Source organism: Anthonomus grandis, chromosome 9, assembly GCF_022605725.1.
Source record: "Anthonomus grandis grandis chromosome 9, icAntGran1.3, whole genome shotgun sequence".
Classification (NCBI taxonomy): Eukaryota; Metazoa; Arthropoda; class Insecta; order Coleoptera; family Curculionidae; genus Anthonomus; species Anthonomus grandis.
Genome location: NC_065554.1, coordinates 7,609,630 through 7,637,627, shown reverse-complemented (window position 1 = coordinate 7,637,627; position 27,998 = coordinate 7,609,630). Strand labels below are relative to the sequence as shown.

At 33.1% G+C, this 27,998-nt stretch overlaps 1 protein-coding gene across 4 annotated transcripts; it reads left to right on the top strand.

Moving 5' to 3' along the window:
• Window positions 1–3: 3 nt before the first annotated feature.
• LOC126740254 (uncharacterized) lies at window positions 4–22,856 on the top strand. 4 transcript variants are annotated; one of them, XM_050446196.1, is made up of 4 exons: window positions 5–366; window positions 424–543; window positions 22,276–22,522; window positions 22,584–22,856. In XM_050446196.1, exons 1-4 carry the CDS (start codon window positions 142–144, stop codon window positions 22,718–22,720), a joined length of 729 nt encoding a protein of 242 aa, XP_050302153.1. In that variant the 5' UTR covers window positions 5–141; the 3' UTR covers window positions 22,721–22,856. The 4 variants fall into 4 exon arrangements, with proteins under 4 accessions (XP_050302152.1, XP_050302153.1, XP_050302151.1 ...); XM_050446197.1 differs by having other exon boundaries at window positions 218–366; window positions 444–543; XM_050446195.1 differs by having other exon boundaries at window positions 4–543; window positions 22,596–22,856.
• The last annotated feature ends 5,142 nt before the right edge of the window (window positions 22,857–27,998 follow it).

Sequence of the window (27,998 nt, the reverse complement as noted above, 5' to 3'; positions counted from 1 at the left end):
ATAAACAATGTCACTCTGTTCACTGTTGTAGGAGCATAAGCACAATGTTTACAAAATTGTTTGTTTATTTTCAATAGTTAACACAAACAAACCCGGTGTTATGTTCTTCTAACTATAAAGGTCAAAACAATCTTACCACAAATGGGTAGTGAGGAATATTTCAACACCATCCTACAAAACATAAACAGGAAATATGAATTTATAGATAATAAATGGAGGAACAATAAACAATATGAGATTAAATTCAGGACCCAGTTGCTCATAAAAAATGAAGATTATGAAAAACAGTGTGATCAGTGGGTGGAAGAATTTTCACATAAAACCAAAACTGTTTGGGTTCACAAATTATCAAATTTTGGCTCCAAGGTAAGGTACAGAAAACAGTACCAGTGCTGGACCTATGACACTAATGAAATCAATCAGGAAATGCTTTTTGACCATAGGAAATGTAAGGCGACTCTTGATATTAAGGTGTTTGCCCCAGCAGCTTTGCCTGTTAAGACCTCCAAATTTTTAAGACTTGGCTTAAATGCTTTAGTAAAGGTAAAACCCTATTGTGATTAATGGTAAATACTTTAGATTTTATTTATTAAAGTGAGTTGTTATTATATGCAGATATGTGGAGCCCTATATTATGATATATTGAATGGCATATTTGCCGCACACATTCCTCTTAAGCAGCAATGTAAAAGAAGATTTCCAAATTATTATTCTCGAGAATTGATTAAGAACATTTATTTATTTATTTTTATTTATTTATTTATTAACGGAATCCATTTACAAAAGTATTACATACCATACAAACATATATTTTCAGATACAAAACTATCTATAAATCAGTGAAAGGTGTAGATGAGTTAATTATTTAAAGCCCCTATGAAATAATATTCTTTAACTGCCCCTTAAAAGATGTTATCCTAGAGTCAAAAAAGTTTATCTGTCCTGACAGACCATTAGCACTTCGAGCCATTCGTGTAATTGGCTCATTAATGCCATAATTGGTATGGTGGAATGGGACTGAAAATATTTCTGATTGTCTATTCAATCTGGAAGGCACCCTAAGTTTAAAAAGAGACAATAACTCGGGACAATCTAAAGTAGCATTTAAAACCTTATGCATAAAACATAAGTCGAGTAATGTTCTTTGTGACTCTAATGTTGGTAAGTTCAGGTTATCCCTGACCCACTGATAGTAATACTCCTGTCTCCTGTAACCACATCTAAAAGCCGCCACCCTTAAAAGGAAAGAAAAGTTTCCTTAATAGGAAAGAAAAGGCTTTTAAGGACTTTAAAATGTACAATTCTCCATTCTTTCAAAATAAATTCCATTCTCTTAGATGCCTTATCAAACTACAAATACACAATGAATATAAGTTGTATATCAAACACCGAAAGGAATATTTCTTTGGGCCCATTTAGCTTTTGGAATTTTATTGGTTCTAAGAAGGCTGGCACCAGGATTCCTGGTATGATGAGGCTACTCGATTACGTGGTAATTAAAGACCCACAAGAAATAGTTAATGCTTTTGCACTGTTCTTTGGTGCAGCATTTATACAATAAAATTTCATTAACCATTGGTCGACATCTGATAATGTGCCCCACTTTGACATTTCCAACTTTGATGGTTCTCAGATTATTTTGGCTAGTAAAAAACTCAAAAATAAGTTAACATCTGGTGTAGATGCTGTGCGTAGCTTCTTGGTTAAAGATTGCATTGATGTCCTGGCTGATCCGCTGACCTACATTTTCAACTTAATACTGTCAACAGAAGAGATTCCTGAAATTTGGAAGACTGCTAAAATAATTCCTATTTTAAAAGCTGGGGACTCTGATCAAATCGTGAACTACAGGTCAATCTCATTACTCTGCAACTTCTCAAAAAGTTTCGAAATTATCCTGAATTGGTCACTATTTAGTCACGCAAAAGAACTCATCTCTGTAGACCAGCATGGATTTTTTAGCGGACGATCTTGTGTTACTAACTTATCCTGTCTGTCTAGCCACATCTGTGAATCACTTGATGTTAATACCCAAGTCGATGTTATTTATACTTATACCGACTTCCAAAAAGCCTTTGATCGGATAGATCACTATATTTTGCTGCATAAATTAACTCAGTATGGTTTTTCAGGGAGATTATTTATTTTATTTCATTTCTACTTGACTGGTAGATCTCAATATGTTGAATATGAGGGCTTTAAATTGAAGCTTTTTAACGTAAGGGCTTTTAACCACAGGGCTCGAACCTGGGTCCACTCCTGTTTAGTTTCTTTATAAATGACTTGATTGAGTCACTAACTTGTCATAGGCTGGCTTTTGCCGATGATTTGAACCTATATTTAAATGTATATGGTATGGAGGATTGTGTTTTTCTTTAGAACTGTCTAAATACATTGGAGGTATGGTGCGCTGTTAACAAGTTAGGCTTGAATGCGGCTAAATGTAGTGTGGTCAGTTACTCTAGATCAAAAACACCCTTAAATTTTGATTACTTTATTAATGATACTATTTTGAATAGATTAGAGCAAATTACTGATCTTTGTATCACCTTTGACTCTGAATTTACATTCGTTCCACACTTCAACAACATAGCCAAGTCAGCCTTGAGAAGGCTTGGGTTCATAATTAGAGGTTCTCAGAGTTTTACTTTAGAATCTACACTAAGACTGCTTTTCTGTTGCTTTGTAAGATCAAAACTGGAGTTTGGCTGCATTATATGGAACCCGCTCTATCAGAATCATGTTGGTCTCCATGAATCTGTTCACCATAGATTTGCTAAGTTTTTGGCCTTCAGGCAGGATGGCATATATCCAGTTAGAGGGTTTGATCATTGGCAACTATTGGAACGCTTCAATCTACATCCATTACATCTCAGAAGAATGATTCTCTGTAAAATTCTTGCATGGTTTACTGAATGGATTAATTGATAGTCCTGTACTTCTTTCTGGTGTACGTTTCATAGTGTCTAGGCTTAATGATAGACATCCCCTAACATTTTTTCTGCCAAGGCCTCATACTAACATCCTGTTGAAATCCACTATATACAATACTGCCACTATATACAATATGCGATATAAATTTCTCTCCGGTTCATGTGATTTTTGATATCTTGGTGGATCATTACTCTTGGGATTAAGACCCATGTGTTTAAGTTATAGTAGTAGGTATATTGCAGTTAATTTAATTTAATTTTGTTGAATATGTGATTATCTTGTTAAACTTTTATAACTGGGTTTTTATATCATATTAATAGTTATTTGTTCTAATTTTTTGGATTACTTTTGAGATTGTGACTTTACTTTTTTTCTTTTCATTCTTTTAGGTTTGTTTTGTGTTTTTTTTTAACTATATTTTTCATTGTTTTGCAACTGTTTCCTGTTATTGGGCAAGTTGCCTGTTGGAAATAAATGCTTATTATTATTATATACATATAGTGGTGGAAGAATGTATGGAAACTTTTTATTTTGACAAGTATATTTCTTTCTAATATTTATTGCAGCATATAAGTATACATAGTAGAATAATATTTCTAATAATATTTATTAAAGTTTTCATATAAAATAATGATTATTCATATTAATAATTTTAAATTATAGCTAATTTTCATATAACAGTTGGAAATAAGAATGGAAACGTCTACTATTTTATAAAAAAACAATAATATAAACATTATGATTAAGACTTTTTAGTATTTTCTAGAATACCCGTCAGTATCTAGGCAAAGAGTTGATCAATTTTTGAAAAGTTCCTGTAGGAATTTTTCACCCCTCAAGTCAAACAAATCAATAAAAAAATGCTTTATTGTATACAGAGCTAAAACTCTCATTTTTCCAAGTTTAGGAAAAAAGTATATACCGGTTGACGCAGAAAACAGGGAATACTTAGGTAATAACTTTTTTACTTTTTAAGATAAATAAATGAAATTTGGTATATCAATAGAATTATTATAAGAGCATCTTTTGACATATTCAGTTGTTTTTTGTCACTTCCAGTTTAACAGTCAACTAACAGAAGTCACACTAACTTTCTTATTTTAAATGGGACACTTATTAAGGGTATATTATTACGTATTTCAATAAAAAATCATATTCTGAAAACAATGTTACTGCATTTGCTACTTTTTGTTTTATACTCGTAGAAAAAATATTTCTTCTAAATTTTAAAATAGGATGCCATGAATGCGTTAAAAGTTTCAATTTTTAATCAAGTAATCACGGAAAAATAGTTTTTGTTACATTTTATGATTTAAAACTTTCACACGTCTATTTAAAATGTCCAAACCATTAATTTTGGCATTTACGTTATTTTTTAAATAGCACATTATTGGGATCAAATACTTTTGAAATAAGGTTTTTTTTCCCAATAATTTGGTATGACTATTTTTTAAATCGGTGGACAAATAAGCCCATAAGAAGACAAAAATTTAGTCATATAAATAAACGCGTTTAATAGTCTAAATTAAAAAATTTTTGGAGACATTGCTGATATTTTAATACGGGTGTAACTTTGATTCTGGTGTGGTTCTCTGAATCATTTTTGTTCAAATTTTTATTTTTAATAAAATTGTACTATGTCCTTTTATTATTTATTGTGGTGGTTATTAAAACACGCCTAGCGGTACTTTCTATGTAGGTATATAGAATAGATGTAATTTATTTGTTGCATACAATAAAGATTACTTTATTTTTATTTTTAATTAATAAAAATAAAGTAGAAGGCTTTGGTTTCTTGGCAAGGAGGCTGCATTTTGACGTGTTCTTGAGTAATTTTTCAATTCACGTAATACATAACATCTTGTCAAGTTGAATTATTACTTGTTATTGAAATAAATTTGCCGTAGTTTTTGAAAAAATTTCAATGTTTACTAATATTTGAAATGTTTGCTAACTGTATTTATTTAAGTAATAAAAGACAATGTAAATTATTGTTTTTCCGTGATTACTTGCGATTAAAAATTAAAATTTTTAATGCATTTATGAAACCTTATTCTAAAATTTAAAAAAATAATTTTTTCTATGAGCATAAAACAAAAAGTGGCAAATGCGGTATCATTATTCTCAGAATATTATTTTTTATCAAAATACATAATGATGACTACCAATTGTCCCATTTAAAATAAAAAAGTTAATGTCACTTCCTGTTAAACCGGAAATAACAAAAAATAACAGAATACCTATGTCAAAAGATACTCTTATGACTAATCTATGGATATACCAAATTTCATTTGTTTATCTTGAAAAGTAAAAAAGTTATTAAGTGTTTCCTTTTTCCTGTGTCACCCGGTATACAAGGTGTCCCGGTTCATGTGGGAAATCTCTCGGATTCAGGTAGAACATCGAAAAATAATACCGAACGTTCCTATAAAAAAAAAATGCTACAGGCCTTCTTTACGAAGATACAGCCTCCTAAAGGACGCGGCTGGAAATTGGTTTTTCATAAATTACTTTTAAACTACCCGGTAGAATTTAATAAAAATTTTAGGTGAACACTATTAGGGACCTCTTAAAATGACATCCTTAAAATACATTTACCTTGTTTACTTTACCAGGGGCGGACCAGGTTGTACACTTTAATGCGTATATTTTTAATTTCGATGTAAGTCATTTAATTTAAAATAATACATGTTCCTAAAAATACAGTGGTGACCTAAAAAAAAAACCTATGATGAAATGTAATTCTTTGGAGCAGTTCTTTCCGAGTATCGACTGGGGTGGAATACACCAAGGTTTTGAGGTGACCTTATAGATAAAAATCTAATGGCGTTAGATCGGGAGACCGAGGAGGCCAAGCAACAGGTCCTCCTCTACCTATCCAACGGTTTTCAAAAGTATTATTTAAGTAGTGTCTTACAGCAAGGCTAATATGGGGTGGGACTCCATCATGCATAAAATACATATCTCGGCGGGTTGCAAGGGGCAAATCTTCTAATAAATCTGGAAGATTGTTCTGGAGGAACTCCAAAAAGTTTAAACGTGGTGGCAGTTCAAATGGCCCAATCAAAAAATTGCCAATAATTCCTGCCCAGATATTTATTGATTGGAATTGATCTTGATGAGAAATAATAGTATCACGGGGATTTTCATCAGCCCATACATGTAAGTTATGTAAGTTTTCAATTCAATTTTTGGTAAACTCTGCTTCATCCCTAAAAAGAATCGTGCTGATAAAGTTAGGGTTATTTCGCTGCTGATCTAACAGCCAGTTTGCGAAGTGTATTCTAGGAGCAAAATCTCTGGGCAGTAGTTCATGCACTTTTTGTAAGTGATATGGGTACAACAGTTGTTCTTGAAGTACCATATGTACAATTTTTTTGGACGAATGAAGCTGAGCGGCTAATTCTCGAGTACTCGTTGTAGGAGTGTCTTTTTTTTTCTTCCAATTGCACTGTATGTGCTGTTCTCCTCCGACCACCATTATTCTTTTTTTTTTCAAAACATCCTAAAATTGCATTAAGGAAATTTAATAATATTAGCTCATTAAGTGGAAAACAGAAACCTACCAGTTTCCTTAGACGTTGATCAATACGTTGAAATGTTTTCTGATCCGGGATAATGCGATTGGGAAATCTTTCTTCATACAATCTTTTTGCTTCCAATGTATTGCAAGACGCCAGACCATACATAAGATGCATATCTGCATACTAAATAAAAGTAAACTCCATATTTTGACGTAATTTAAATTAAAAGTTACCAAAAAATATAAAAATTAAAAAAATATTATCAAATAAAGGATGAATATGTTGACAAAGATTAGGTTTAAATGATAGGTATTTGCTAAATTAGGAGTATAGCAACGTTTGTAACAATAATGCGTTCAAAAATGCAAAAATTCCGATAAATAAGTCAGGTACAATACAAAAAACAAATACATTGTTACAAACAGGTAGGTTACAAACTTCTAAAATGTAAATTATTTTTAATAACTTGCAACATTGTGGATATTAAAATACTCATCACAGATACATATACATTACACAACACTAAAAGTGCTCAAAAACTAAATAAAGCCAGATAAAAAGGCAATAACTCTAAACTTAACAGAAATTAAAAATATTAAGTACATTAGTGCAAGTCTTAACTATAAAACATAATTATCGGTATAAAATTCATCTAAATAATAGTATGCTTTGGATCAATAAAAAAATGTTGACACTACATATAAATTGCCTATTGTTCTCTATACTTTTGGAATTAAGAGGCAAGCAATTATCTACATATTTTTTTGCTCTCATATATTATAGAGTATTTTGTAAGAGATGATGTTGGAATGCACAGACCCAAATTCTGACTATTAAACCTGGTCCTATAAGCATTATGACTATGATCATAAGGTCCCTTGTATTTCCTGTGAACCAACTTGATTGTCATCAACATAAATATGCAAGTCAACATGAGAATCCTCTCCCCTATAGAGGGCGACAGTGATCCCTAAAATCCTTTTATCTCTCCGGTAGAAAAGGGCATTGTAGGAGCTGAAGGCTTGTATAACCCCAAAATTGAATTTCATAGTGTAGTTTAAAACTTCACCAGGGCAAAATAAATATTTTTTGTCGTCCTTTTGTCAAGTTCACACAGTTCACAGTGAATCAATGTAATAGCATAGCAGGCGGAGTCTAATCTTGTCAACATGCAAATATGTGTTTACAATTTCAGTTTTGAATCAATAAAAATGTCCAAAAACTTAGAGCACTCTGTTTTACTTATGGATTCTCCATATCTAGTATCTCTCTTGAATGTTATGAGATTGATTTTGCTTATATTAAAAGTAAGGTTCTTGGAAACACACAATTTTTTTGCTGTTTGAATATCTTTACTTATTGTCTGCTCCAGATCTGGGTTGCCTGTTCCCTGCCAAAGTATTGTGATGTCATCAGCAAATATTGTGAAAGATCCGTTAATGCTGATGGAAGCAAGATTATTAATGTATATAAGAAAGAGTAGTGGGCCAAGCACCGATCCTTCGGAAACTCCACACTGAATGATTTGAGCTGATGTCACTAATCCATACTAACCACCTGCCTCCTATTTGCCAGGTAGGACTCAAGCCAAGTCAAATAACAACTTCTGAATCTATAGCAAGACAGCTTTTGCAGCAGTGTTCAGTATATATTTCGGTAATTGATCAAATTACAAAATAAATATAGTATATAAAATATTCAATAAAATAAGATTTTATATTGCAATAAAGCACTTGAAGTATTAGTACTATCATTGAAGATTTAGCATAAATAACAGATAACAGGTAACATCAATAAAATTAAATAAAATATAAGGACAACAATGGTTTAAAACAGAGTAACTACAATAGAAAAGAATATGACACACTTTAAGCAAAGTCAATATATAAAATTATATTGCACTTAAGCAGATTTTAAAATTCGTTGATGTGAACTCGGAGAACAATGAAACAAATCTATACTGACACTATTTGAGTTAATCATCATTCTACCTATTGCACAGTTTTCACTGACACAACAACTTAGGAGACTGTATTACATTGTTAAGAATCTTGTATGTATGTGATAATATCGCAGTTTTTACGTCAAGTCTCCAACTTTTCAATGTTCAGCAATCTATATATTTCATTGTAATTAATATTAATACAAGGAATATTAAGCTTGTAAGCAATGTATCTTATGAATTTACGTTGAACTTTTTCTAGACACATTATATATTTATCATAATAAGGTGACCATATACAAGAATTCGACTCAAGTTGACTGCGAACCAATGAAAAATACAGAAGTTTAATGGAATCAATACTGCTGAAAATCATGAGTATGCCTCTTAATAAAACCCAACATTTTGTAAGCCTTATTACACAGGTTTTCAATATTTTTTGAAAAAGTTAGTCTGCAATCAAAAAGCACCTCAAGATCACATATCTCTGATACCTTCTCAATAAGTGAACTCATTAGATGGTACTGATGAAATGGTGGGCTAAAATTCCTGGTAAATTGAATATATTTGCATTTTTTAGCATTTAGGACCATTCTATTGCTCTTGCACCATAATTCAAATTTGTGAAGATCAGAACAAAGTTCATGATGTGCCAAGTTACTGTCTATAATTCTAAAAATCTTAACATCATCAGCAAAAAATAACACATTACAATAATCAGAACAATGAACAACTCCATTAATAAAAAGAATAAATAAAAAAATTTAAAATTAAAATATAAAAAAAGTATTCTGCAATCAACACAATCAAATGCCTTGGAAAAGTCACAGAACACTGCTACAGCCATCTCACCTCTATTCAGTTCTAAATAAAGCTCCTCTAGTAACTTGAATACAGCATCTGTAGCATTCTTCTGGCTCTGAAAACCAAACTGGTTTTTGTTCAATAGTTTATATTTTTTGAGGAAAGATGACATCCAACATTATTTTTGAGAGTGTTGGGAGTAAGGAAATTGGTTTGAAGCAAGACGGATCATTAGAATTCCCACCTAGAGGTCTCACTACAGCTGTACTCAAGCTGTTGGGAAAAATTCCCTTGTCAAAGGAGGTATTTATGAGGCCAGCAAGCTCTTTAAGTATAGAGTTGGAAAGATTAATACAATTTTTTGTTGAAATGCCATCAATACCTGCTGATTTCTTATTTTTAATGGTTTGCAATATACTTTTAATTTCATTTACATCAGTATGGTGCAGGCAAAATGAGTTAGGCACAGCTACATGAGCTAGATAGAGTCAATATTTGAACATATATTTTTTCCCAGTTTTTCTGCTATTGTACAATAGAAAGTAATAAAGCTGTAAGAATCCACAGAAGTCTGGCAATCATTAGCCTTGTGATGTTCCTCTCAAATCATTTACTGTACTATTCCAAACCTCTTTCGATTTATATGTTGCATTATTAATTTTGGTGGAGTAAAAATTTTGTTTTGTATTTTTTATAACCTCACAGTAGATTTATTTATACTTATTGAAGAAATCTATTACAAATTGGGACGGAAATAACTTTCTCAGAGTATGTAAAAATCTCAGATTTTTTAAAGAAATTTTGACCCCATTCGTTACCCATTTTTTTTCCTTCCCCTTATCGTCCGTAGTGGAAAATGTGTATTGAACAGATCAATCAATGTAAGATTAAATTCGTTTAGTGGATCTGGATAAGTCTTAATCTGGTCCCAATCTATCTTTAGACAATTATTTCTAAATCTAATAAAATTGTTTTTGCTATATATTATGCCTTTCCTTTTATTTCTCATAGTCCTTGTTTTTAAGTTAATTTCAGAAATTATGGCTTCATGATCCGATAAAGCAGACGGCACTACTCTTATCATGCAGAAATGATGGTCAGTAAAATTCGTGCAAAAGTAATCAATTAAGCCCGTGTAACTAATGCTTGAAACATTAACTAGCATGTTTAAATTAAAAAGACAAAAATATTGTAGAAAGAGTTTGATGTACAGAGTCCCTATCAAGGTAGTTTGTATTAAAATAACCAGCCATAATAATTTTTGATTTTAAAGGCAATAACTAAAGTAAAATATTCAACCTTTTAAAAAATTCTTCAACTCTGCCACAAGAGGGTCTGTAGATACATAAAAGGTAAATATTAATTTTTGCATTGTACAAAAGTGAGAACTTAAACTGACTTTCCTCCAACATATTGTCAAAGTCATGAACTATGAGATAATTCATCTATTCCAGATCCTCTCGAATAAGAATCATCGTACCTCCTCCACTGTAACAATTCTACAAAAAGAAGTCAGCATTATATAGCCTGAAATAAACAGAGGTTCATCGACTCTTAGCCAGTGTTCAGTTTTGAACAAAATCAATGGATTTTTATGGTACTCTAAAAAAACTGTTCACTCATCAACCGGGGTAATAATATGAAAAAGCTGTTGCCGGTTTTTTATATTGGAATGCATCCGAATATGGCAATCTAAGATGTCCCAAAGATATTTAATGGGCTTCAAGTCTGGGGATTGAGATGGCCATTCAAGAACAGTTATTTTTTTTCTCACGAAACCAATCCTTTACAAATTTGGGCGAATGTTTCGGATCATTGTCCTGTTGAAATATCCATCGCAATGGCATATCTTCTTCTGCAAATGGTAACATTGTATTTTCCAATATCTCTGTGTATTGTAATCGGCCCATTTTACCCTTCACTTGACTAACTGGTTCTGTTCCATATTAGAAAAAACATCCTCAGACCATTATGTTCCCGCCTCTATGCTTCACTGTTGGAATTTGGTACTTTGCTTTGAATCTTGCCCACCGGTTTCCTTACATATTTCTTGCCATCAGATCCAAATAGAGAAAATTTGCTTTCATAACTTTGTAAAACGGTATTCCATTTTTCTCAAGACGAAGAGAGATGAGCTCTGGCAAACTCCTTTCGGGCCTTTCTATTTTTCTTTAATAGAAGTGGCTTTTTAATAGCAACTCTCCCAAAAAGACCTCCATCAAGTAGACGGTTTCTTACTGTTCTACTTGTCATGTTAACACCATATTGCTCCGAGATTTCATTTCTAATTTGTGTGGAGATTTTTCTAGGATCAAGTTTTGAGATCCTTAAAATAGTTTTATCCATTCGAGGAGTAGTTGTACGACGTCTTCCCGACTTCGGCGCATAGTTTCCATATTTTTTTCCAACCAGAAATTCCTCATCGCAGAGAAAACATAAAAAAGATACCTTGTTGAATTATTAAGCACAACAATTTGTATGTCAGTGGCGTTTCTGTAATTTACCGAAATTAAAAAGGCTCCAGAAAAATTCAGTATTAAATAATACAAGTATTATTAAGAGTTGCCATACCATTTACCACTTACCACTAATGTATATATTTAAATCCCGTCATCAAAAATATTAAGCAGGTTCTTTAAAATTTCTAATTTATGTATCTAAGTAATAATAGCTTTGATAAAAACTGTTTTAATAAATCTAACATACAGGGAGGCATAAACTTAAAGGTCGCACCTCTATTTGTGACTCTTTTGGTATATTTTCAGAAAAATGTTCGGACAGTTCAAAGTGAAAGGGTGGGTAATTTTTTTATACTAGTTATACACTTTGAAGTATTACTACAATTTAGGCTATTAATCATACAAATCATCAAAAGTACAAAAATATTTAAGATCACATCCAATAATACATATATATTAAGTAGATTTTGCTACATCCTTTGCAGCTTAGTTTAAATTTTTCCTGGATTGGTAATGAGACTACTAACCTTTAACTATAATGTAGACTTGCTGCTAATCCACAACTTAGTCCAGGTGATTAACAAACCAACTTGACTATGTAAATTTTCTGAAAGTCTGATTGATGTTATCTGTGTGGATCGTTAAATCAGAAACAGTGGAAATGTATGATGTAACAGACCATAGGCTTGTTTATTCTTTCTTGAATTTAAGTCTTGATGTAGATAAACCTAAACTTATAACTTTTTGAAATTTAATTAAATCTGTTTAATGTTTTTATGAGTAATACTGATTTTGGCCAAATATTGACCCAAGGCTTTTTTGACAACTCCACTGAAATGCTAAACAAGCAATTAGTTGAAATATTTGATTACTGTGTGCCTTTAAAAACTATAAAGCTTAGAACACGACCTAAACCATATACAGGGTGTTTCAGAACTATGGAATCAAACTTCTGGGGGTTGTTCAGTGCCACAGAAGAATCCATTTGAGTATGGGAACCCATGTCCGGAAATGCGTCACTACGCCACTACGGCCCTAAGACGCGTTAAAATTTATAAAAAACATTAATTACCTAAATAGGATCTGCTGCATTTATTTTTACCTTTTGTACATGATACCATAACAACAATTGTTTAAAATCAACGCTTATCAATGTCAATTCTTAATGTCATCTTTAAAAATTTTATAGCTTACAATTTTTAAACATTTATTGCTAATGGAAAACTTCACCAATCAAGAATTGGCGGATATGCATTTGGCATACATAGCAACAAACTGCAATGCACGAACAGCATCGCGGTTGTATCATGAACGTTATCCCGAACGACAGCATCCTGGATACAAAAAGTTTATTGCGGTTCATCGGCGGCTCGCTGAGACAGGCATGTTTAAGACCAAGATGCATGATACTGGTGTTGCTCGAAACGTAAGAACGGTTGAATTTGAAGAAGAGGTGCTTCAACCAGTTGCCGATGAACCATCAAATAGCACACGTGACGTCGCTAAGAATATGAATACGAGTAACGCTTCTGTCTGGCGGGTACTACACGACAGTACTACACGACACGGGTACTACCGGTACAACAACTCCATCCTAACCACTTCCAGAAAGTTCAAGGTATGACTGCAGTCGATTATCATCCTAGAGTTCAATTTTGTCGATGGCTTCTGGATCACATCATTGCACAACCAAATTTTTTACGATATGTTTTGTGGACCGATGAAGCCTCTTTCACAAGAGACAGTATTTTTAATAATAGGAATAGCCATGTTTGGGACGAAGAAAATCCTTATGTAATTTTTCCAAGAAAACATCAGAATCGTTGGTCTGTCAACGTATGGGCAGGCATTGTTGATGATTATTGAATTGGGCCATACCTTCTACCGAACGGTTAACAGGACCTATTTATCTGCGTTTCTTGGAGGAAGTTCTCCCAGAACTCCTTGAAAATGTTCCACTAATCGTTAGACAGCAAATGTGGTTTCAGTATGATGGAGCGCCGGCTCACTTTGCTGTACAAGTACGCGAGTATTTGGCTCAGCGGTTTGGGCACCGTTGGATTGCCAGAGGTGGAGCAGTTTCTTTGTCTCCTACGTCACCCGATTTAACGTCGCTCGATTCTTTCTTGTGGAGACATGTAAAGTCTTTAGTCTACGAAACTCCAGTAGAATTAGAGCTAGACTTAATTGGACGAATAACAGCAGCATTTGAAATCATTTAAAACGAGGATCAAATTTTTAGTGTAGTCCGCCGAAATCATGTGCGGCGTTTAAATCGGTGTATTGAGGTTGGAGGAAGACATTTTGAACAATTGTTGTGATGGTATCATATACAAAAGGTAAAAATAAATGCATCAGATCCTATTTAGGTAATTAATATTTTTTCTAAATTTAAACGCGTCTTAGGGCCGTAGTGACGTAGTGACACATTTCTGGACATGGGTTCCTATACTCAAATGGATTCTACTGTTGCACTTAACAACCCCTAGAAGTTTGATCCCATAGTTCTGAAACACCCTGTATAACTGAAACAATCAAAGAAATCATAAAACTAAAGAAAAAAGCATATAATAGATACAAACGCTCACTTGATTCGTCTGATAAAAATTTCTACCTGGATCTTAAGCATTCCTTATCAACTGCAATAAAAAATTAAAAAAAGGCTTATCTGATTTCTCAATTGAATAAGGTTAAAAATAATTCTAAAAAGATTTGGTCAAAGCTTAATAGTTGGAATTTTCATTCTAGGGCTTCATTTGAAATCCCTGAAAACCTGAAGCATGTCACAAGAATAAGCAATTACTTTGCCAGCATAAATGATAGGGCTGTTCCAGTGCACCCAGAACTGGTAACATATTATTTGTCCAACACTATATTGCCTTCATTAAATAACACCTTGAAATTACCAATCGTTACAGCATATGATGTTTATAAATCATTTTTCAAATTAAATCAAAATATATGGATATTGATGAGATTAGTTACGATATGCTTCTGTTTAGCATTGATTTTTCGCTCCTGTGATAATGACTATTTTTAATAAATGCTTACAGAATGGTAAATATTTTCTCATATGGAAAACGGCTTTAGTAAAGCCACTGCCCAAGACTCCACATATCGGTAGTCTGGATGAATTAAGACCCATTAGCCTCTTGACAATCCATGAACAAGTTTGTTCACTGTCAAGACATGCCGCCAGATATTCCGTCTGGATTTAGAGCTTGTCATAGCACAGCAACAGCACCTAGTTGGGTGACTAGTTGTATACCTAGAAACATGGATGAATGAAAGGTCTCTGTTTGGTCCTCTTAGATTATAGTAAGGCATTTGATCTTATTAACCATGATATGCTGATCGCTAAGCTGCACTTTTTTGGGTTTTCTGATCAAGCTTGTGGCTGGTTCTCCTCATATCTAAACAATAGAAAGCAGATTGTGGACCTTGATGGGACTATGTCTGACATTCGTCTTTGTTTTAAGCGAATTTTTAAACTATTTGAGTTTTATCAATATAGGGTGTTCAAAATTTGCTGAATCAACTTTAGCACCAGAATTTTAAATGGCACACCCCGAGTTCCTTGGGAGAAATAAAGGTAATTGTCATAAGAACTACCTATCCGAATTTCATGTAGTTTAGACAGAAATTAAGGTTTTTGTATTTTTTTGTAGCAAATTTATGTCCTCGGCACACAGTCTTTTGTAATGATGGTAATTAAGACATTTTAATAAAATTCCCACTACGACTTCCTATGGATCAACGGTGACTAGGTATTTTAAATTTATACAGTATCTCAGTTAATGAGATATATCTTTAAATTTTCAATTCACAATATTTCAGTTTTTTTAATGGAATACCCTATATTTTATATAATATTTTTAAAATACGTACAATAATATAGAAATATCAAAAGTTAATAACCGCCGTTGTCGTATCCATAGGTACAGAATGATATTTAAACCACTTCTGTGACATAAATTTATTAGCATTGTAAAAAATAACAGCAACATAATGCTAACTAAAGTCTAAAGTAAGTTTTTAATATACCTTCTATTGTAAATAATACATATAGTATAAACAACTTCTAAAGGTTCTATAGCAGTGGATACAAAATCTGTTTGATTTAAGTAGGCTACAGCCTCTCTAATAGTTCTTTGCACTTCATTTACCGTAGTAAGCCTTTGCTTGTAAATAGTGTACTTTAATAATCCTCACAGGAAGAAATCTAACGGAGTAAGATCTGGACTTCGGGCTGACCAAGGGATTGTTTCAATTTGCTCTATTTACCGGTTGTACTGTTGGTTTAGGAAGTTTTTTATAAATAGGAAAAATACGTACTTTTCCTATTAGTGTAATTAAAGTTCATGTTGATGTGTGAAAGTTTGTATCCTTGTCCAAATTAATTTCAGATTGATCCTTGCAGCACAAAACTCGGCCTTTTTGTATGAAAATCACTTTTCTAGTCCAATCTCGAAGTTCACAGGAGCCGTGAAATATGTTTCTACACTACACACACACTACTATTGATTTATAAATTTCTTTATGTATACCTTTATTTTTACAACACGAGGACGTTGACAACACGACCGTTTTTTCCAGTGCTTCTTTTGTTTATGTACTAGGCGCCATTTTTTTTGTAATCCGTTATCATGTACCAGTTTTTCGCAAATAGAAAATATCAGAATTTGCCAAATTAACAAGTTTTAAGAAGCCAACATAAAAAATAAAAACCATACCAAACTTGGCTTCATTTTGTTAGAATTTGTATATGGCGCCATTCTTTAAAAACGGTCCAGAACGTACACTGTAAAATAATAAAAGTATGAAAAGGTATAAAATAAAAAAAAACTCACATATTTCCATCAAAGCAAAGCTTCAGAGCAAATACATTTCTCATCATATTTGCCTGAAATGTAGCACAAAATTCTCAAATAGATACCCCTCACACCTCGTATATATTTATTATTATATATTTATATTATATATTTATATTTATTTACATTGTATTTTATATATATCTAAGAACTGAGTTGACACTATTACAGCCATAGTCTGCTCAGGCTATTCTTAAAAACGGACAGTGAACTACTACATAAATCAATGTTATGAGCGTTTAAGACACTCAGAGATCTATCGATACGAGAATGACGGCCATATTCAGTTCTGTGCATAGGAACATGATAAAGGTCAAAATTGCGTAGAGTTCTATTTGGAACATTGAGACCCACTTTAGAAAGAAGGTCAGGAGCATGCCATTAACCAGCTTAAAGACAAAACAAAGATCAGCGTTCACACGCCTTTTGGCCAATGTATCCAGGTTAAGTCTTACTCTCATGTCCTCACGATGGTACTCGTCAAAACTATTGCCCATTCTAAATGCAGCAAACCGTAAAAATTTTAGCCATTTTAAGATGGAGTCATGAAAGCAGCACTTTCCAACTTGGCCAGCAAGAGACGTTCACCCTGTCGAAAGCCTTGGAGAAGTCGGTATAGACCGCATCAGTCTGAACCCCCCTCTCCAAAGCCCTCAACAGATCACACTCGTATTGAACCAAACTGCTGGTTGTGGATTTTCCAGAAGAGAATCCTGACTGTTTTTCACTAATGATTCCTTTGCATTGCCATGTTAGCTGACCGCAAACCAAACTATCAAACAATTTGGCCAATGAGTTCACAATAATTGGCAATATCCCCCCTATTGCCAGCCTTAAATATCGGCATGATGAAACTGTGGTAAATAACTGAGGTAATTTCTGGATCTTAGAAAATACCTCCGAGAGAGTAAAGCATCGAATAATAATATTCTGGGAAACCAAATTCAAGAGAATCAGGAATGGTATACGTAGAGTTGTCGTAAACTGTGACAAAAAACTTTGCAAATAAATCAGTAATTGCTTCTCTAGACTCTGCCATTTCCTGGCTTAAAAACATCGAATTTGGAAATGCATAAGAGCAATCTTTTGTCATTGACAAACCTCCAAAAGTAACGACTATCATCCAGCACTGACCTCTTCACTTTACCAATATATTCACTAAAGCAACGATCGTGTTCTGCTTTACGTCGAGATCTAAGGGTCCAAAAACGAGCATAAGAGTCAGGTGAGGGAGTAGACGTATATTTACTGAGTGCAGCCTTCTTTTTACAAATAAAGTCTTTAAGTAAAGGACTAAACCATTTAGGAAAAGATGAAGACCTTAGTCTCTTTTTAGGAACATACAAATCAAGGCAATCCTGTAAAAGATCGTTTAACTTACCCGCAGCACCATCAATATTCAACACATCAAAATTCATACTCCAATCAATAGCCCCCAAATGAAGGTTAATAGCCCCAAAGTCGGCATTCCGAAAATCGAAATAAAATTCATCAAGCATTAGTGAAGATGAGTCAGTTTAAATATTAATATAATAAGAAACGTGGTGCAAACTATTACTAAAAATACAGTCAACAGCAGCTGAAATATTAACATTATGCAAATCAGAAACTACTAAATCTAAAAATGTATTTCTGTTATTTAGTTCGTTATAGCATTGAAACATATTATTATAAGAAAACATTTCAGCTAATACTCGGGCTGGATAGTGTTCATTGCAAGCTACACAAACCCCATCAACATCATCTGACCAAACCGCCTCAGGTAGGTTGTAATCACCGAACACCAGCACCGATGATTGTTGGTAGCTTTCACAGATTTCATGAACTGACATACCATGTAACTCGTACTTATCGCGTGTAGCATTTGGTGGAATGTACACTCCACCAAAAACAAATGACTTCTTGCAAATATTTACTTCTACATATACTTGCTCCACTGAGATGTAAGGAGTAGCAATTTTTCTAGAACTAAATTTATTACTTACTGCTATAAGCACCCCACCACCTCTAAACTGTTATGTTTAAATGTAATATACCTACTGAAAAGTAGTTACCGGTTAACTATGTGAAGGTGCTGATAAAGATGGAAGGTAATACTAAGAAACTACATAAATTAGGTCGGATGGCCAAAGAAAATAGGAAATGTGAGCGGAATCCTGATAGGAGTTTTTTTTATAAAATTCGAAAAATAAACAATCATAAGAGTAGAAGAAACGTCATAAAAACTGGCAACTAGGCACGATTACGGCCCTTAAAATATTTTATATAATTTCGTGAAATTTTAATAAAAACTACTTATTGGCGGTTATTTTTCTTCCTATTATTTTTTATTATGTTAATCTTCATTTAATTTGTTTGCCATAGTAGAATTTACGTTTTCTGAATTTACTGGTTCTGATATACGTCTAATGTATGGACTGTACGACTGTATCATGTAATGCCTTAGCAGCCAAAAAGGCTCTGTGAGGAACGATTTCCGAATGGCAGAATTCCTTATAAGAAAACAGTCAAGTTTGATTGACCAAAATCTACGTTTGATCAAATACTTAACGAACTTGAAGAAAGTATCAGATTTAGCGTTAAAAAATAAGTAACATTCATCTAACGCTTTTTTACATGCGACCTCTCCTTTTCAAGATATTAATTCTTGATTCTTTTACGAATTTTTTCCTTGACAATGACATTAGAAACAGGAATAGCTTTGGTTTAGCAATTTTTCAATATTGTTGTGATAAGGCATTGTTAATCAATGATCAATGTAAGTTGTTATGATGCGAAAATTTTCTATAGTGAACAGATCTCACGTATTTATCCCAGGTATTTCAGGCGATTGTAAACAAATACTGATGAAGAAAGTAAATGAGAGATTATTTTGGTTCACAGTATTCGTTCAGTTATCAAGTATTTGACTATTTTGTTGAGTGACTATGGAATGCCTAACAATAAATGAAAAAGTTGAAATGGTCCTTCAATCTATGGTGAAATCTATGGTGAATCTGAACGGAATATTAATAGAGCCATTGAACTGTATACCATGCGACATCCTCAACGGCGACTTCCATCGCGAGCATCATGTTATCGTGTAGTGTATCACTTTATAGAAGAAGGAAGTGTGAGAACTATAAATTGATCACGAAAGAGAAGCATTACCAGTCAAAATAATGAAATTGTCGTCTTAGCTGCAGTTGCCCATAATCCTGGAGTCAGCTCACGATCAATTTCTTCTGCTTCTGGAACCTCCAAAACAAGTGTCCTAAGAATTTTGAAACGCTACAAGTTTCATCCGTATCACTTGTCGTTACATCAAGAGCTTCACGGGAATGATTTTCAAAATCGAGTGATGTTTTGTGAATGGGCCCAAAACCAGTTGCATAAAAATAACAATTTCTTTCTGCGCGTCTTATTCACCGATGAAGCTTCATTTACAAACTATGGTGTAGTTAATCGTCATAACATGCATTATTGGGCAGTTGAAAATCGCAGGTGGTTTCGAGCGATTGAACATCAGCGGCCATGGTCTGTGAATGTCTGGTGTGGCATCATCAATGATAAAGTGTAAGGACCTTATTTTATTGATGAAGTCCTTACAGGCCAAAAATACCCTAATTTTTTGCCGGAGATTCTACCAGTATTTTTGTTTTGAAGTGAGAATAAATATGTGGTACCAGCATGATGGTTGTCCTGCACATTATTCACGCGTTGCGCTCCAAGTGTTGGATCGTGACTTCAATGGACGTTGGATAGGTCGCGGTGGAGCAGTCCACTGGCCGCCACGGTCGCCCGATTTGACGCCCTTAGATTTTTTTCTATGGGGTTGTTTGAAGGAGATCGTATATCGCGATCCACCAACGACTCCCGAAAATATGAAGCTGCGAATCACGGAGGTTTGCGGGCAGATAACTCCAAAGATGCTGCACTCTGTTCATCGATCGTTTAGAAAGCTTTTTTTTAGAAAATGTATAGAAGTGGAAGGTCAACACTTTGAACATTTATTGAAATAATTTTCTGACTTTTTTTTGTTTTAATTTATTTTATTTGAACTTTATACGTTTTATTTTCAAGTTTTCGATTCTGTTGATAATAAAATTCTATCATAAGATACTTTCACTCTTTTTGATAGATCATCAGATACTACCTATAAGGGCAAATGTCATTGTCAAAGAAAAAATTCGTAAAAGAATCAAGAATTAATATCTTGAAAAGGAGAGGTCGCATGTAAAAAAAGTGTCAGATGAAAGTTACTTATTTTTTAACGCTTAATCAGAAACTATTAAAAAAAATAGGGGTTTCAATGCAAAGAAGTGAAGTTGACCTTCATTTGACGTTGAAGACGTCCACTCAAGGTCAAACCAATGATGTCAATTTATGGCCCCCTGGAAACCATTCAAACTTCACATGAAACATTTTCTGGATACGTTTAGTTTTCGAGATATTGCGATGTCTCAAGTTAAATGGGCCACCCTGAATAATGGATATTGTGAAAATCGTTTGGTAGGAAGGAAAAGACCCGTGCTTTGGCCCTCTCGATCACCTGACTTAAACTGCTTAAATTTTTATTATAGGAATACCTGAAATTCTTAGGGTATGCTAATCCAGTTCACACTAGAGAAAAAGGATTAGAAAGGATTACATTTCACTGTGAAGTTAACTTACCTGCCTGTCTGACATTTATGTATCATAGGAGTGGAAAAACATTTTTCGAGAAATTTAGTTCTATAATAATAATAAGGTTATTTATCTTCAAAAATGGTTACAAACCCATATTCAAACAGGAATAAAAAAAACAATACATTAACAAATAACTACAAAAGGTAAATCACCTTGTTAGTGGTAAAAAAAAACAAACAACTAAATATTTAAGAACATACAATATTTCGGTACAAAAGAAATCGGTTCAGAGTCGGAATCATCGGGAATGGAAGTCGAAAGCCGGGACAAAAGTTTGTGTGATCATTGGCATATAAAAAGTTTTTAGTTTCTGTTTTTAATGGTGGTTTATAACCAAGATTTAGGTTTTGTTTAACCTTAGGCTGTTTATTTCCGAAAGTTTGCAGTTCAGCGGATAATTTGGGACTTACATATGTACAAAAAAACATCGTTAAGCCAGTGTGGTTTTTACTTTATGAAAACGACCAGATTGCTGGTTTTTATATATAAGGTATTTCTATTTGAACTGTTGCAGGATATCACTTTGGGCATTATTAATTAATTAATATTAACAATTATCTTATATTATTATATATTAATGAAGCTGATTAAACAGTGCGTCTGATGAATCGGTTCTGTCTTTTATTAAAAGGACTTTTAGAATCTATTTTTGCATTATACAAAGTGGGTGTAAGTAAGCCTCTAAAATTCCCCCTAAACCAAAATACCATAGGTAAGATGTGGTTGTATAAGTCCTGACCAGAGAATTTTTAGATATCTGATGTCAAAGTACTTTTGGTTACCTATATAAAAAAACTCCAAACAAAGCATGAAAATATTAAAAAAATATAATATAAAGCTATATATGTAGAAGAAAATACTGAAAATATTTATTTATAAAAAATGCTATTAATAATGGGATCCTAAATTCAGGATAAAAGTATCCTATATGCTACATTTTTATGTGTTTATATAATATAAAAAAATAACATTTGTTGAAAATCTTCAAATGCAAATTCAAAACAAGCTCCGAACTACTTCAGAAATAAGTTTCTTTAATGTAAGTTTTCAATATATATTTATGTTTCCGATAGATACATTTTCTTCACCTACATCCAGTGGATACAACAAAGAACCAATCATTTTTTGTCCATCGGTGTCCTCCTTTGCTAGAAGTCCCAAAGCCCCACCCTCCATCAAATGAAAGAGTCACACAGCTTGTAGCCAAAGTGGTTGAAAGTGCCCCTATCATCTCTCAAATGGCAGCAGAGCGAGCTAGAGAAATTATGGAAAAACAGTTTAATGACTCTTCTCCGCAAGAGCGAATACTGAATGATCCAGGTAAAATATTTTAAATAGTTATTGATATAATATTTTTAAAAATTTGTATGTGCTCCTTTAGGAAGTGTTATAGGTCCTAACTTACCACACATCAACCCAGAGACCCAAACAGATGGAAGAGTTATGTATATACATCTTTTTGACTCAGTTACTCACACTTTAAAGGAGGAAGTTAAACAACTATATGTGCCAATATAAAGAAAAGTACTTCCAACCGGTACTAATGGACAAATACTAGTCCTTCAAGTTTATAGCCCACAGGCAAAAAATTTCACTTGTAAGAAATAATTTTTAACAAATTTGAATTTCAGATGTTGTGGAAAAGAGCTGGTCAGCATTGAGACAGATTTTTTTATAAGTTTTGTAAAAAAACATTAATTGAAAAGGGCTCAAATGAAACTAAGCCATAATGCTGATATTTATATTAAGTAATAAAACTAATTACTTTATAGTATTTTACATTGTGATTATTATTTTTTAGTATTTGACATTACAAGTGTTTGTTTTATTTGACGTTAACTATTGTTTATTTATTTATTGGTGTTCAAAGTAATCCCGATCATGAGGTTTTTCCATAAAGAAATTATTTTGTTTTAAGGTATTGAATTTTTTCAACATTGCGCGCTTATGCACGGTGAGCAAAATTACCCAAAATTTAAATATGATATTATTGAAAATTTTTAATTACTAAATGTTGTTCGAACTAACCCCTATGGGTGGGGTAATTTCGAACATGGTTTTAAAACGCATAAAATTTTGATGTTAGACCATGGTATGGGTAAATTCGATACGATTTTAATGTTTTTTAAGCTTTAGAACTGAAAGTAGACAGCTATTTTGCAGAAAAAATACAACCTTATAACAAAATAAATGTTTATTAACATAATTTTATATTTCCTCCGTCAAGCTAGGTATGTTTTTCTAAAAATATATTTTAAAAAACTGATTCTGAAAATGAACAAACGAATAGTGATTAGGTAATACCTGACATGCAAAACTTACCTACGTAAAAAAGAAATACAAACAAACCAATACTTATTCGATCGAATATCCTGCCGGTAAATCCTTGCACATAAATCGATTTCTTCTTAAGTCTGTTGGTGGGATAAGGCTCTTTATAATGTCAGTTCGATTCATTAAAGACTCGTCTTTGACATCTGAGTAATTAAAACAATTTTGTAGTGTCTCAGATCGTTTTCGCCTCAAAAAATTTATCAATATAAGCACAGACTATCAGGAAAAACTTCAGTAACTTTGCCAATAAAAAATCGCTCAGTGTTTTTGCGACATTTAAACCTGACTTAAACATAATCGGTCACAATGGAATTTTGATCCTTAAAACATGACTCTGATTCAATATTTGTGTGCGAAATCAAGTCATTGTTGATTTATGGCATCAGAGTCATCAGAGACAATAACATCGTCAGAGCTACTAGACTCTCTTGAAGTTGAAGGCAAACATCCGCTGGCTGGACTGGTTGAATTTGGATATTGGTAAATTAAAATAATTTGCAATTCTGAGCAAACTACTGAAATTTGATAGGTTAGATGGCTTGTGTGCCCGTCAACAAAGAGAATGATCGGAAATGTGGTGCCATTCTTTTGTAAATACGGATGCAGAATATTTTTATTATAGTCGATAAAAATTTCAGTCCATCCATCCATTGTCCGATAAACCTATCCCCAATCACATGGAACACTGGAGGCTATTGTTTTGGGCAACCTTTTTTTGGGAAATATAACCATTGGACGCGTGATTTCGCCTTCTGCTGAAAAAGTGAACATGACCGTAAGATTTTGGTTTGCATCGCCCATGCTTACTTCATAAGCATTTGTAGTTCCTGTTGGCGCTAATACTTTACTTACAAGCTGCGGGATAAGCAAAAAACAGGTCTCAGCGCCATTAAAAATTCGTTTTGGATCTTCAAGAATGTTGGCATAAGGGGTATGCCAACATTCCAATAAATATGCCTCTATTTGTGCAAACCACTTCTTAATATCTTCTTCGGAAACATTTGCAGAGGCAGATGTATCTCCTTCGGGTGTAGGTAGAGCAATCTCAAAGTGACGTTGCAGAAATAATTGGTGCCAATGTTGCCCGGGCATGCTATTTTTAAACGGATTTTTTCTTCCATCCGCATCCAAAAATGCGTTAACGGACAACTGAAGCTCGATCGGTCCAATGGGAAATCCTTTTCTATGGTTTTCTGTGATCCACGTGACAACCAAAAGTTCTTCTTACTTGGTAAGGACTGTATTTGGTCCAAGTTCTGTTTTTGAAAAAGACGAGTTTAGGCGGAATTGTACCAGCCTTAAGTGCTGTTAAAGCCTTGTGAAGGTCATCTTCTGCGTACTTTTTGGCATATTTTTTGTTTTTCTTTACTTTTGTCATCTGATGAATAAACGAAACTCGTACTTAACTAATTAATATAATACAAAATTATACTGTACATATAAATTAAAAACTACTATGCGGTAGCTTGCTTTAATTTAGAATATTTATTTGATGATCTTCCTCTATTTTAGATTTTTTTAAAAATAATTTATTTCATTTCAGTCAAACGTACGCAGAGAAAATAGAGTAGTTTTAGGGTATTATTTTTTTTTTGCGTCCCATAACCAGATTTATATTATAACAATAATAGGAACAAACTTCAAATGTAATACCAATTATTGGCATTATAAGAAAAATTACTAAATAATAAAAACTATTGGGTTGTTTGATATGAGTGTGTAATATAATGATCTATCAATTAAAAAAGAAATATTACTGATCATAAAAAGCTTTTAAAAATAAAAGAAAACCACACTTAAATATTGTTGATAAATAAATAAAACTGACCAATTACACGAAACTAAACTGCCTATTAACTTATCTTGATTGTATTAAATAATCATTAATAGTATTTTTAAAAATAAATATAAGTATATCGATAAGACATATAAAGCATAAAAATTAATAAAACGTAAAAAACGACAATTAAAAAGAAAAAAAAGGCCAAAAAGGGCCAATCATTGGGACTGCATTTTCGCGCCATTTCCTTTCATTGGCACCACGTGCCAATAAAATAGGAACAGGCGCTAAATTTGGTTCCTAATATTGGCATCGTTAAAATGATTACTAAATGTAATTTTAAAGGTTACTAAGAGTGTTTTTAATATAAATTGAACCCATTTTAGTGCTATTGTCATATTTCAAAACTATTATTAACACAAGTATTTCTATAATCCAGACTGCCAAATTAACGATGACTAATAGAATGCACTAGAAACCTACCGCTTTTTTGTCTGCCAACACGCACTGTTCAAAATCTAACTTGCAACTCAATATCTTTAAAAAAAAGAATTTGGATGATGATGGAACAATGTTGTTAGATTAAACAAAAAAAAAACTTAATTTCCCTAAAAATTAACAACATTCTTTTAAAAAGGCAAATAATATAATTTAGTGAATTCAATCATTGGGTTGGTGCCAACCATTGGAGGTTTTACCCTATAAGTTATTTTATAGATAAACAAAAACTAAATGATTGATTTTAAAATAAAAATTACTGTTTTTAGATCTATTAAATATTTAGCACATAGAGGGAACTCTTTAGTTAAGAGTTTGTGACCAGTCCTCAAATGCGAATGGATCGTACCATCTACTCTTGGTTCATACCGCATTTTTGGTTGGCCTACTTTCATCCATGTTGTCCATAAATTTTCATATTTATATGCTACATATGCATATATCTCTTGTCCCTTTGCCCTTCCACAATACCTTATTGATATCGCGCTCTTTAAAAAGCCACTGTTTCTGAATATTTTACTCCGCCTTTAAATAGATATTTTTAGCCTCCGGATTGTCTAATAAGTTTGTCTCGACGCCTTGCATTATTTTTCTTAAATTTATCTAGAAATTATCCACCATTATTGCGGAAACAACTGATGAGGGCTTTTGCCTTCTCTTGTGAGGCCCAGAGGATAGCCACTCTCTTTGTTGCCTCGTTACTCTAAAACGCCTGTTTCAGTAACTGGTTAAAACAAAATATCCCTCAAAATAACAGTTCCTTCGGTATCTGTCAGATTAGTTTCACCTAGAAAATGGATTTAAACTCATAGATTACCTTAGGACTTTTTAAGTCTACCACAAGTATATTAGGCTTTATACCAATAACCAAAAGTAGCTTTAATACCTAAGTCTTAACTAACATTTCCAGGCCTCAAAACAAAAAAAGGAAATTATAAAAGCACGCATATTAATGTCGCTTTGAATTACAAATAATCTAAAAAACACATTCCAGTAAATAAATTGCTAGTAACATAACTCAAAAGAATAATTTTTAAATATATAAAATCTCTTTAAATTAGTTTATTGTCAACACTATTTAATTTTTGAAAATATTTCCCTCCCAGAGAATAAAGACAACTTTTAATTTGAGTTATGACGCTTTTTAATGATTTTTTTAATTCGAAGCTAAATGGTTTTTCTGTTTCATGCCTCATTATTTCCACCTGGCTTAGCTGAAAAACATTCACAACGATGTTCTTGAGATTGTTCCCATATTGCTACTTAAATTCTTCAAATTAAACAAACTTGAATGTGAACTCTTTTATTTTTTTTTATGGTAAACACAAGCACAAGAGGTAAGTCCTATGTCACTCTTGGAGTGGTGCTTGCGCGAAGATATTTGTGGGCATTTATCTTGAACCGCTGTAGGTTGTATGCGTCGGGAAATATGTGAGGTGGAAGCCCGTTCCACAAAGAAGATGTTCTCCAGATGAATGAGTCCCGATACAGCGACGTCCTTGGGGTAGGCAGGTGGACTCGATGTTGATGAGCCGCAACTGCTAGACGCGTCCTTCTTGCCGGAACAGCCCTGGGTGGAATCAGGCCTGCCAGCAGAGAAAAACAAACCACCGAGAAGGGACAAAGCCGGGACCGATTTTTCTTGCGCATGTGCGAGCTTATTTGGTATACCTGTCTTATTGCCGGTCCCCTCCCAGCCGTCGGTTAGTCCGGTAATATTCGACGCCTACTTTAGTCTAGTCAAGTGTTGCCTGAATTTTTCTCTGTGTTTATTTTTTGTGTGTGTTGTCATTGTGCTCTTTATTTTATTAAAAACTTTTATAATATGCCTTATACCTGTGCTTTCCGTGAATGTCATTCAAAGACAGGGTGTGGTGTTTCTTTCTTTGCTTTTCCGCAGAAGATCGGTAAGTTCAACTTTTCTTTTAATTGTTTCCACTCAAAATAAGTTGTTTCTTTTTTTGTTTTTCGTAATTACAGGAATTCATTATTTATTTTTTATTAAATTCATAATTACAGTAATTAGAGGTATTTATCTATGCAGTAATTAAAAAAAAAACATAAATTTAGGTTTTGAATTAAACGTGTAATTTTATGACTTTCAGTGCCAAGTTATGGCTGGCAGCTTGCTATAGGTTTTCGATACCTAGAGAACAACTAACCAGGAACTATAAGCTCTGTGAG

Coding starts and splice junctions, on each gene's coding strand:
- LOC126740254 (XM_050446194.1), top strand. CDS start 142: ATGGGTAGTGAGGAATATTTCAACACCATCCTACAAAACATAAACAGG. Junction 544..22,275: donor GCTTAAATGCTTTAGTAAAG/GTAAAACCCTAT, acceptor TGTTTCCGATAG/ATACATTTTCTTCACCTACA. Junction 22,523..22,583: donor GCGAATACTGAATGATCCAG/GTAAAATATTTT, acceptor GTGCTCCTTTAG/GAAGTGTTATAGGTCCTAAC.